At 49.4% G+C, this 12,332-nt stretch overlaps 1 protein-coding gene across 1 annotated transcript in view; it reads right to left on the bottom strand.

The window, feature by feature from the left end:
• Nucleotides 1–10,258, bottom strand: part of LOC129514486 (ADP-ribosylation factor-like protein 5A) — a 32,804-nt gene extending 22,546 nt beyond the window's left edge. Inside the window, exons 1-3 of the mRNA XM_055333080.1 lie at nucleotides 9,911–10,258; nucleotides 1,187–1,247; nucleotides 595–742 (exon numbers count right to left, since the gene is read on the bottom strand). Coding sequence (XP_055189055.1) covers nucleotides 595–742; nucleotides 1,187–1,247; nucleotides 9,911–9,956 — 255 coding nt within the window. The 5' untranslated portion in view covers nucleotides 9,957–10,258. The remainder of the gene's footprint in view (nucleotides 1–594; nucleotides 743–1,186; nucleotides 1,248–9,910) is intronic.
• Nucleotides 10,259–12,332: the final 2,074 nt, after the last annotated feature.

Below are 12,332 nucleotides of genomic sequence, written 5' to 3'. Positions count from 1 at the left end.
ATACATTTGAAGTTTTATTATCTTATAATCAGCACTACAGAAACAATGTCACAGCCTTTCAATTAATAAGATCGATACAATGAAGCTGTCAAATGTCATGGGTCTGAAATTTCCTCTTGGGAAATAACATGCAAAAAAAACCCATCGGTTATGTCTAAATTGCTTATGACCAAAAAGAAAAGGATTCTTTCATGTGCAACTGTGCTACATAAAAGAGCATACATAGTAAGAATTTTGGCCAGGATTCAATCCTCCAAAACCCTCTCATATAACTAGGATTTTCTCTATGCCTACAAATAAATAGTTAAGACAAACTGTGAGATGGAACTCACTGTAAAAACAACTATTTAAGTTGTGAGATCAATACATAATCAGAGCAATCAATCACCCCCTCATTCCAATTCTCCCTACAGAGGTTCAATGAGAGTGGATATACAATGACCCCAAAACAAGGAATCAAAGACTCCACTATGTTTAAACTCTACTTTTATTAACATACTGGGATATTTCAAAAAGATTATAAGAGTTCACATCTAGAAGTTGTTTCCCAAGCATTCTGTTCATAGAAGTTTTTAGTATATTAAGAAACATTACCTCTGTGTTAGTATAGTAAGTGTTCCAAGAAGAACGAAGAGATTCTTGGCCACCAATATCCCACATTAGGAAACGTGTATTATTAATCACTATTTCTTCTACATTACTTCCTATTGTAGGTGATGTATGTACAACTTCATTCATAGAACTGGGGGGAAAAAGTTCAAATATATTGTAATTAGCAATTAGCTAGACTGAGCATTTTTCATTCAAGGGATAAACCAGCATGAGTTTTTATATTTTATACCCAAATGGACTTTTTCTGCTAACACTGCTAAGTGTTAAGGGTTTAAAAAGATGGAACTAGATAGTGAACTATCTGAAATACTGTAGATTCACTCCCAGAAATTATATAAACAGTATTTCTCTACTTTCTACAAAAAAACTGAACATGCTCGATGTCATATAAATTTCTAGTTCTCTTGAAACAGTTGCTTAAATCTGGCTCCTGGTTTAGAGTCAACTTGCCTTTTTACAGAATAATTTGGGTTCCATGTAATTTTTGTATTGCTTTTGTTAACCAAATATCACCCAGGCAGAAAAAAATAACTGTAAACAATAAAATAAACATTTTAAAGTAGTTAACACTTACAATTGGTAAAGGATGGTAGTTTTCCCTGCATTATCCAGCCCAACAATGATAACCTTGTGCTCTGAAATAAAGAAACACCAGCCATTTATTAATTAAAAACACACATTTTTATATGTCCTATTTTATACATTCTTTCCAGTTATGTTATAGTTCCGTACGTGGCACTTGTTACCCTTTTGGAATTCAAAAGACTATGCCAGCAAGAGCAGAGTGTGCCATTAGTTTCACCATCCCCACCCTCTCATTCCACACAGAGAACTCTTATCTCTCCAGGAGCCAGACGCACCATATTTTCTCTGCTCTGTGGAAGTCTTATCTCACTAAAGTATCCCATATGTAATAACAATTGACAAATGACTCAAAGTGTAAACGTTTCATACCAGACTAGGCCATTTCAGTTCTAACTGTGAATTTTAGGCATCAACTGGGTATACGTATGCGAGGTGGGATAAATGAGAAAAAAAAAAGGTCAGCCTTGAAATCTGGTAGCAAGAGGGCCAAGTCTCAACACCGGTGATCAAAAACGGAGTACGTTTAACACAGCGGTTCCAACGTAACAACCAAATCTCAGGATGTAGGACTGTGGTGGCAGTGACTCCCTCCTTGGCCTCTATGGCACCAGTTTCCTCCTTCGTCTCTTGAGATTTTTTCTTCCCACGGACTCCTCTTCCTTGGGTCTGCCTTCAAAGACATTTATGTTCCGCAGAGCTGTCTGTCTTCATGCATTCTCCCCACATTTCAGCAGGGCACTCTTAGGACCCGTCTATTTCCATGCAACCTAAGGACCACTCAAAGCTAGCACTGTGGGGAAGAACCTCATTTCCAAAGATGGCCTTTGGATGCTCATGCCCCGTAGTCCTCCCAGGCTCCCGACCCCCTGTGGATCGCAGCTGGTCTTATGACTCACTGGTAACCAACAGAACCCCACCTATCTAGTAGACAGACACAGCGCCACTCAACATACCCCAAACCCAACATTCAAGTCTTTTTTTCTATTTCTATCATACCTAATTTGCTTAATGGCTTTGCCATAAATTCAGATGCCCCTGGAGTTTATTCAATCTTTCCCTCAATCCCAACATCTAATTTGTCATCAAGCTCTACATATTCCCCCTCAATACTATATCCTAAACCTGCCTCCTTCTGACTGTCCTGGCGCAGTCCCCCTATTTCTTACTGTAAAGCCTTCCCCGGGTGACTGCCTCCAATCCACCTTTCTATGGTCTCCGCAGTCATCCACCTCCACCACCACGATGGGTTAACGGAGGCTCTCTGGGGATGCCTGGTGGGTCAGCTGGTTAAGTGTGTGACTCCTGGTTTCAGCTCAGGTTAGGATCTCAGGGTTGTGAAACTGAGCCTCACGGGGAGCTATGCTCAAGATTCTCTACGTCTCCTCCTGCCACCCGCCACACCTGCACGCACCCGCTCTCCTTCTAAAAGTAAATAAATAAAAAGAAAATGACCCCTCTCCATTTTGACAGGAACACAAGGCACAGGTCCTCAGCCTACTAAACACAGATGGTCCTAACTGACCAGTCTTCAGCTTTCGCTCTCTCCACTGTCCCCAGGTGTCTAACTGAAATCAAGCCATTCTCCCCACATAGGCCACACAGCTTCCCAGCAAACATTTTTCTAACTCTACTCAGTTTTCCCTGAGCTGGAATTATCTTCTTTAGTCCTCCATTTAGGGAATTCCTACTAATCTTCTAAATTAATTTTCCCCAGAAAACCCCCTCACTTTCTCGGGCTTTTCTACAATACCTCTAATGTCACACTTATCATAATTATTGACACATACACTAGCCTTCAAAGCTTAATGAGGCACCTTTCAAGCCTACAGATCCCATGCTATTCATCTTTATAATCCCAGTAACTACAACTTTTTCTGGCACGAAGTACTCAATACATGTTTAACCAATTAATATTCATTCTATAAATAATGAGGAACATAAATATAAATAATCAATAATTTGGGGATCCCTGGGTGGCTCAGCGGTTTAGCGCCTGCCTTTGGCCCAGGGAGCAGTCCTGAAGTCCCAGGATCGAGTCCTGTGTCAGGCTCCTTGCAGGGAGGCTGCTTCTCCCTCTGCCTGTGTCTCTGCCTCTCTATCATGAATAAATAAATAAATAAATCTTTAAAAAAATCAAAAATTTGAGGATCATAACACCTCACAGTAAGGATATCTTTAAGAAAAGCCTTTTCAGTCAGATGGTAGGGTTTTCCAAATAGTTGCCATTTACTATGGAGGGGAATTCTTATCATACAAAAAAATGGACGATCGAGTAAATAGTTTCAATACAATCCATTTAATCCAATCACTGGTCTATTTGAAAAAAGGGCGGGCAGCTTAGAACCACTAGGGTTATAAAGGCACGGGACAACACTTCCCCCATATAGGCTCTTTAAAACATTTTTAAAGATGCAGGGCCCACTCTCATTTCAGAGGTGACTAGGGCAAAGGAACTGAGAAAATTATCAGACACAAAGATGACACTTATTTTAAAGAAAGGGTTAATAACATGTAGAGGGCATGCTAAGGTAAGTTCAGTTGCATGACCACCGAAAGGCCTCATCGGGTGGCATTTCCCTGACGGATGTGCCTAGTGTACGGCCCTTCCTCTCCGAGGTCCACAAACTCAACCTGCTACTATCTCCGAGTAGGACTCAGAGAAGGTAATTCACACACTGATACATAAACAAGAATGCCAGAACGAGTCATATATAATGAGACCAAATGTTTGAGACCACCTGACCAGGGCAGTCTCTCCCTAAGAAAAAGTCACAGGCTGGAGGGTGGCTGAATTAAAATCAGATTACTTGGGGAACATGGAATCCCATCAGAGGGAGTATTTCACAGGCTGCAATGACTTGATAAATCCATCTTCACATGAGGGCCATCAGCCTTTCTAATGTTGTATTAACTTCCTTTGGAAATCCTTAGGCTCCTTCACCACCTCAGCCTATTCTTCCCATTACCAACATGGAACAGAATTCTATACAAAACCAAAAAAAAAAGAAAAAAATTTGTAACCAAAGAGTGTTCTAAGCTACTCCAAAACAAATATGCTGCAAAACCTAAAATACAACATGCATAATAGGAGATAATGTTATTATGGGAAAACGTAGTAAAACTTTTAGCTATTCCAATTCTCTGATGCATGTGATTCATTACAGATTTAGTGTTTAGTATGACATTTCTTTTACAGAGTCTATGCCATGGGACGCCTGGGTGACTCAGGGCGAGACCCTGGGGTCCCAGGATCGAGTCCCACATCGGGCTCCCTGCAGGGAGCCCGCTTCTCCCTCTGCCTGTGTCTCTGCCTCTTTCTCCCTGTGTCTCTCAGAAATAAATAAATAAAATATTTCTAAAAATTAAATAAATAAAGGGGTATCTATGCCACAGCATTCTTAACAGTTATTCGGATAACCCCAAACAACTACCCACTGTTATAATGCTTGGACAGAATTCTGAATTATCATTTACTTTTACTGTTTTGTCATGAAAATGCTCCTTGTTTCCGCACTTCCCTCTCTTTCGAATCGCCCAGGCAGCCTATCAGTTCCAGTCATTGTCAGGTTCTAGAAGTCAAGATATGCTCCTCCAGTCAGTAAATTAAATAAGAAGATGTCACTGTCACCCTGGAAGGCTTCTATCTCTGTAAATCACGTCAAAGTAAAAAAACACAACTACTAATGCAGATAAGTTGAGAGTCATCCTGATTCTTCATTCTCACCTCATATCTATACTATATGAAACCCTAATTTTATCTTATATAGAACAAAACATCCATTTGTCATATTCTCTATCATTCTTCCAATCCTTAGAACACAGCCTAGAAAAAGCATATGCTTCATAGGGTACGCAGAAATAAACCAGATCTGGGTGTTATTCTATATGTTGGCAAATTGAACAGCAATAAAGAATAAATTTATAAAAAAAAAAAGAAATAAACCAGATCTGGGAGATATAAAGGTCTGATCAGGTCACTTGGTATTAAAAATTCAATTTTCAAAATCTAAAAGTATCAAGAAAAAAGTCTGAAAACAAACTTGCCACATATACAGTGATAGTGAGGTTTCAGGAAAAACAAAAAAGAAAACTTGTTTCCCACTGAGAGGCCGCTGAATGAAAGGGATGACTACACATGGCAAGGTTAGGGACGCAGTCAGGAAAGAGAGACCACACAATGATCGGAACTTGCAAAGTTTAATATAAAGAAAATAACTGTTAAAGAGGAGCAAAGTAATGAGGGATTGGCTAATAAAAAACAACTGTAATGAGTAGAGGGCTGACGGTATCGTCGGTCCCCGAGAGTCCGCTGGCTGCACGAGCAGCCCGGCCCGAGGGGGCCGCGGACCTCGCCGGGCCTGGCGTGGGCACCTGCTGGGCTGAAGTCCTCCCTCCTGGCTGCGGGGAGCTCTGGGAGGCATCGTGGGGAGGGCCTCCTGCCAGGGTCGGTCGCAGCCCTGAGGCCGTGTCCCCCGGCCTGTCCACCCGCGGGCTGCCGGCGCGGCGGGAAGGCAAGTGTTGGCAGCACCCAGCTCCACCCCACCCGCAAGGACGACGGCGGCCCGGCCTATGGTCCCAGTCCACGCCCCGGGCCCCAGCGGTGGCCTTGACACTCCCCGCGACCTAGTCCTCTCCAGGGACCGCCACCTGTCACACGGCCGTCAGCAAGGAGACCTCACTGCTCACTCCTAGTTCACCTCGGCCGCCTTAACGTGAATCCTTCTACTACAGTTTTTCTGTTTTAAAAGAACACTGACCACAGCACCAGATGACCCGTGTCACAATCCCAGGCCGATCTCTTAACCGTGGAGACTTAAACAAGTCACCCCGTGTTGCTCTGTCCCTCACAGTGTTGTCGTAACGAATAAATTTAAGTGAAGCCTGAATCAACCAATCTGCGTATGACACTTAGAACCTAACCTTGGGGGATGCCCGGGGGGCTCGGTGGTTGACGCTCTGCCTTGGGCTCAGGGCGTGACCCCGGGGTCCCAGGTTCAAGTTCCGCGTCAGCCTCCGCACAGGGAGCCTGCTTCTCCCTCGGCCTGGGTCTCTGCCTCGCTGTGTCTCATGAATAAACAAATAAAATCTTTAAAAAAAAAAAAAAGAACCTCACCTTGCACAAGTCAGCTAATGTTAATTGCTATTATTTTATCTATAGGGATGGGGTTAACTCATTTTCTGTCTCCCCACACTAGACTGAACACTCCATAAAGGCAGGGAGGATTTGTGTGTTTTGTTCCCTGCTTTATCGCCACCACCTACAACAATTCCTGGCACAAACAGCTGCTCAAAAATATTTAATAAACCACTGATCACAAGCCCTTCTATATTAAAAGACACGAGTGGCAACTCTTCAAAGTCCTAATGTAATAAAGGCTTGTAGCGTAGTAACTGAGAAATAATTAACAGGGAAGAAAATCAAAGAAAAAAATTATGCCAATCGCTTCTTTATTTTCTTATTTTTTCCGGGGTGGGGGAGGGCAGAGGGAGAGAGAAGCTGAGGCAGGCTCGACGCCCAGCACGTAGACGGTACAAAGCCCTCCACGGGACTCCCTCCCACAACCCTGAGATCAAGACCTGAGCTGAAATCAAGAGTTAGACGCTTCAATGACTGAGCCACGCAGGCGCCCACCATTCTCTTCTTTAATAAGACCAACGTCTGCAACATATTTCTTCGGTGATTTAATTTGGCAGTTATGTGTGGCCTCAGAGAATTGCTCCACTGGAACCTCAGTTTCTTCTGGGGAAAGAAAAACTGCTAAGAACTGTTGAAATGGTTTTTCCCCCCTTTAAATGATGGATACAACAGCATCTAACACAAAGTTTATATTCTACTGAACGTAAACATCACTAAAGGCAACCTCTGGTTTTTCAAGTTTGGGCAGGATGCAATTAGCTTTCACTATGCACTCAGCCAAGCGATGCTTAAACTGAAATTATTCTAAAGGTGTTTCAGAAAAGAGCAATATGGTATGGCTTAAGTTTCATTAGCATGGCCAATCCTGCAATCCCCTACAATCTTCCTTCCAAGAGTTTAGGTGCAAAGAACACAAGATTGTGTTATGTATCTTCTGAGTGTAAAATAAAGTATCCAAGATATATCTGACACATATGACATATATATTTATATATATGTGATTTATATATTTCCAATTTAAAAGAACCCAAAGGCCACCAAGTATCTGACATTAGATTTAATGGTGAATATTTTGAAAAGTGACCCTACTGATGATAATCACATCACTTAGCAGAATAGTTTATTCACATCTTCATGATATTTTGACATTTAAATTTCTAAAACTTAACTGAATTAGTTCCTCTTACTATTTTCCAACACTGAAATAAGTGCCCAGCCAAAAATAACCACAAATACGGGCAATAAGAACACCACTATTAGCAATTTTTAGTAGTAACGATGTAATAACATCCTCATTATTTACTACTTGCAAGGAGCTGTTGGCAAAGCTCTAATTCATTCTTAAGTTACAGACATAAATAATTTTATCACTGACTCAAAACAGAAAGAGATACTTCATTCCTCTTACAGGACTAGAGCTCAGCCAACAATCACTATAAATTTCATAGCAGAGTTGAAATACTAGCTTCACTAACAATAATACAAAAATTAAGGTTAAAACCAGAATAGATCCTATCTACCATCAACCACCACCAACTGTACCGCACTGTACGGTTCCATTCTTAAGACCTCGAGATTACTTTTTCAAGATCTGTAAGGTCCACAGCCACTCAGTCAAGATCCTTGGTGTTTTCTACATTGGGAACATCTAGACCCAAATACAGGACGGGGTCTTGCTTCCCCTCTTCCAACAGGAACAACCAGCCAGAGCCAGTGCAGATTAAAACTGGGTTTCTCCACTTTATGAAAAATCCCTGTATCAGAGAAATCACTTGAAATACTGCTGTTCCCGGGGCACCCAGGGGGGCTCAGCGGGTTAAGCATCTGCCTTCAGCTCAGGTCAGGATCCCAGGGTCCTGGGGTCCAGTCCCGCATGGGCTCCCTGCTCTGCTGAGCTTGCTTCTCCCTCTCCTCCCAGCCTGTGCGCCCGTGCTTTAAGAAAAAATACCTTAGCGAAAAAAAAAAAAAGAAATATTGCTCTTCCACTGGATCATGTGATCTACACTACCACCTTTTTCTTTTTTCTTTTTGTTTTTGTTTTTTACCTTTTTCTTTTTTAGATACACAAGCAATTGCAGGTTTGGGTTTGCTGCCTTTCCATCACCTTTTTTTTTTAATATTTAATTTTATTCATGAGAGACAGAGAGAAGCAGAGACCTAGGCAGAGGGAGAAACAGGCTCCATGCAGGGAGCCCAATGTGGGACTCGATCCCGGGACCCCGGGGTCACGACCTGGGCCAAAGGCAGAAGCTCACCCGCTGAGCCCCCGGGGCCGCCTCCATCACCTTCTTACAGGAGCTGCTGGATCACGAAGGAGGAAGCCGGGACACAGCAACCCTAACAGATGCCACCGCTCCTGTAAGTCTCTACTGGAAAGCTCTGGGATGTGGCGCCAACACCAGATGACCCCAAAGACAAAAGCACACTAAGTTACAGACGGCAGAAATGAACCCCCCCCCCACTTGACCCTAAGACAGAAACCAGCGACCAGCGAGCACCACGTACTACGTCGCATCCAGGGGCCACGGGGTCTGTTCAAGCCACGTCCCTGTCCTCAGGTGTAGACCTTCGCCCTGTAGCACGTCCTAGTGGGCCCGACCCGCACTTCCAGCCGCGTCGGAGCCGAGCCCAGCGCAAGCAGCCCGCGTGAGGAGCAGGCAGCTGCCCGCGGATCCCCACCTGTGCTGGCTTGGGCAGCAGACTGCCACAGGCCCCGGGGGGGAAGCCGGCAGGTCCCTAAGCGGCCCCCGGCGACCTCGATGCCCCCGGTTAGGGACGCCCCGCAGGCTGGGTGGGCTCACTCTGTGGGAGCCTCCGCGGGGGCAGCAGCCGGCCGGTCCCTAAGCGACCCCTGACGACCTCGATGCCCCCGGTTAGGGATGCCCCGCAGGCAAGGAGGGCTCGCTCCGCAGGGGCCGCAGGGGTCGCAGCCGGCAGGTCCCTAAGCGGCCCCCCAACGACCTCGACGGCCGCCGGTTAGGGACGCCCCGCAGGCAGGGTAGGCTCGCTCCGCAGGGGCCGCAGCAGGCAGGTCCCTAAGCGGCCCCCCACGACTTCCGGTTAGGGTCGCCCCGCAGGCAGGTGCGCTCGCTCCGCAGGGGCCGCAGGGGTCGCAGCCCGCACGTCCCTAAGCGGCCCCCGACGACTTCCGGTTAGGGACGCTCCGCAGGCAGGTGGGCTCGCCCTAGGGGAGCCTCCGCGGGGGCCGCAGCCCGCACGTCCCTACACGCGCCCCGACGCCCCCCGCTGGGGTCGCCCGCAGGCAGGTGCGCTCGCTCTCCCACGCGAGCCTCCGCGGGGCCGCCGACCGGGACCGAGCGCAGGGAGGGTCGCGGAGCCGGGTCCGGGGCCACTGCACCCTCGCGCTCCCCGCCGCTCCTGCGCTCCGTGGGCGGGTCACCCGGCCGGCCCGGGCCCAGGTCGCAGGGCGGATGCAGGTGCAGGACGCGCTCCCCCGGGCCCTCGGCACGTCGGGGCCTCCGCGACCCGGGGAGACGGCGCTGCCGGGCCCGGGCCGCCGCCGCCCTCGGGAAGTAGGGGGAGCCCCCGCCCGCGCCCGCCCGCCCGCGCCCTCACCCTGGTGATTGAACAGCCTCCAGATCCTGGTGAGCAGAATTCCCATCCTCGGGCGGCGGAGCCCCCCCCCCGCCCCGGGCCGCCTGGCCTCCGCCGGCTCAGGCTGCAGGGGAGGCGGGACTCGCGCCGGGGCCTCCGCCGCCGCTGCTGCCGCTGCTGCCCCCGCGCCGGCCGCCGGGTCGCTTCCTGGGAACCGCGGGGAGGCCGAAGCCCAGGCCGCCCTGCCGCGTGCGAGGCCCCGCCGCTGCCGCCGCGGCCCCCGCCGGGCTCGCAGACATCGCCGCCGCGTTGTCTGCGACGAGCCTCGCGGGCCACCGTCCTCCCCCAGCTCCTCCGGGCGGCGGCGGCGGCGGCCACGCGGGCGGGCGGGGCGGGGCGGGGCGCCAGGGCGCAGGCGCGCGGCCGGAGGGGCGGGGCCTGGGCGCGCCGGGCAGTCGTATTTGCATAGGCGGGGCGCGGGGGGCGCTGGGGCAGCTTGGGGGGCGCGCGGGCTGCCCCTGCGACTCGGCTCCCAAAGCTCCCTCCGGCAGCTGGATGTTTTTCCCTGCGGCTCCTCCACGGAGCTGGGATGTAAATATGGATGGCGAGCCTGGCGCGCATCCCCGGCCGTGCTTGCCCGACCCCGCAGCCCCGGCCCCGCAGCCCCGGCCCCGCCTGCAACTCTGGCCTCGCATCCCTGGCCCCGCATCCTCGGCGGCGCATCCCCGGCCCCACAGCCCCGGTCCTGCATCCCTGACCCTGCAGCCCCAACCCCGCACCCGCAGTCGCGGCCCCGCATCCCTGACCCCGCAGCCCCGACCCCGCAAGCCCCGGTCCCGCATCCCTGACCATGCACCCACAGCCCCGGCCCCGCATCCCTGACCCCGCAGCCCCGACCCCGCAGCCCCCGCCCCACCTGCAACTCCGGCCCCACATCCCTGACCCCGTAGCCCCGGCCCCGCATCCCTGACCCTGCAGCCCCGAACCCACATCCGCGGCCCTGCATCCGCGGCCCCGCAGCCCCAGCCCCGCATCCCTGACCCCGCATCCCCGGTCCCGCATCCCTGACCATGTACCCGCAGCCCCGGCCCCACAGCCCTGGCCCCGCATCCCTGACACCGCAGCCCCGGCTCCGCAGCCCTGACCCCGTAGCCCCAACCGCGCACCCGCAGTCCCGGCCCCGCATCCCTGACCCCGCAGCCCCGGCCCCGCATCCGCGGCCCCCGCATCCCCCGCCCCGCATCCCTGACCGCGCATCCTTGGCCCCCGCATCCCCGGCCCCGCATCCGCGGCCTTGCAGCCCCGTTCCCGCATCTCTGACCCTGCAGCTCTGACCCCGCATCGCCGGCGCCGCCCACATCCCGGTATCCCCGCTGCACCCGAGCCCCAGGTCCCTCCAGAACCCAGGCCAGTGGCCCTGTGGCTCCGCCTCTTGCAGCCTCCCTCCGCCTCGCAGTCCGCGTGGCCCCAAGTGCCACTCACAGGTTAGGAGAGCCCAGGTACCCTCGATACTCCCTTTCCTCCGGAATGTGGCCCCAACGAGCCTTTCCAGCTGTCATTCCCATTATTGCAAACTGGTTAAACAGCTGGTCAAATACTTTCTCTGCTTTCCAGTCGTCTTGTCTGCACACCTAGAATAGCTGTGTCCCGTGCTACGCAAGTGTCACATCGTGCTTAGCCCTCCGCTCTAGGGCATGTGGTGAGAACTAGAATGGAAGGGCGTCACCTGGTTAGGTGATACCAGGTTCTACTGACAGGTGTTATTTTTTCAGCTGGGCAAGTTCCTTAACCTCTCTAGGCCTCAGTTTTAACATATGGAAACGTAGTAGGTTTGTCTCTAAGGCCTTTCCTTGCTTCTAGGTCATCCAATGATATAATCATCTGATAATCTGACAATTAACTAGCCTCTACTCTTGTTAAAGGCAAGAGGTGGGAAAAAGGAACTAAGGTTGTTTACTTCTCTTTCACAGAGAAATCAGAGACAGCTCCATGCCCTTCTATTCTCCTTAACTTTGATTTAAAAAAAAAAAGAAGGAAAAAAAAGGAGAGGAAAAAAAAGTGAGGAAGCTATAAAAGGCACTGTTGGGCTGTACTGACTCTCGATCCTCAAAAGCAAAATGAAATTAAACAAAATCAACAACAAACTACATGTTTTCACCCCAAATCTACTGGCCATATAATATCTTCTGTCAATATATATTAAAAAAAATACAAGTAAGACCTTGAGAGTCTACGGTTCTTAACTGAGCTAGAAAATTTGTACCTATAAAGCAAAGGGCAGCACTGATGACTAAAAGATGTCTCTTTTTGAACGACTGCAAGAAAAAAGTCCTTTAATTTTGGGGGGCTTATGGTTGAAAAGGCAAAGTTAGAGGAAACATATGAAGAGAAAGAAAATTACTATATTAATATATTTTATGTTATGCTTATATTTACATAATAA

This window comes from Nyctereutes procyonoides, unplaced genomic scaffold (assembly GCF_905146905.1).
Source record: "Nyctereutes procyonoides isolate TBG_1078 unplaced genomic scaffold, NYPRO_anot_genome, whole genome shotgun sequence".
Classification (NCBI taxonomy): Eukaryota; Metazoa; Chordata; class Mammalia; order Carnivora; family Canidae; genus Nyctereutes; species Nyctereutes procyonoides.
The sequence above is the reverse complement of the archived record's forward strand: the minus strand, read 5'-3'. Positions and strand labels throughout refer to the sequence as shown.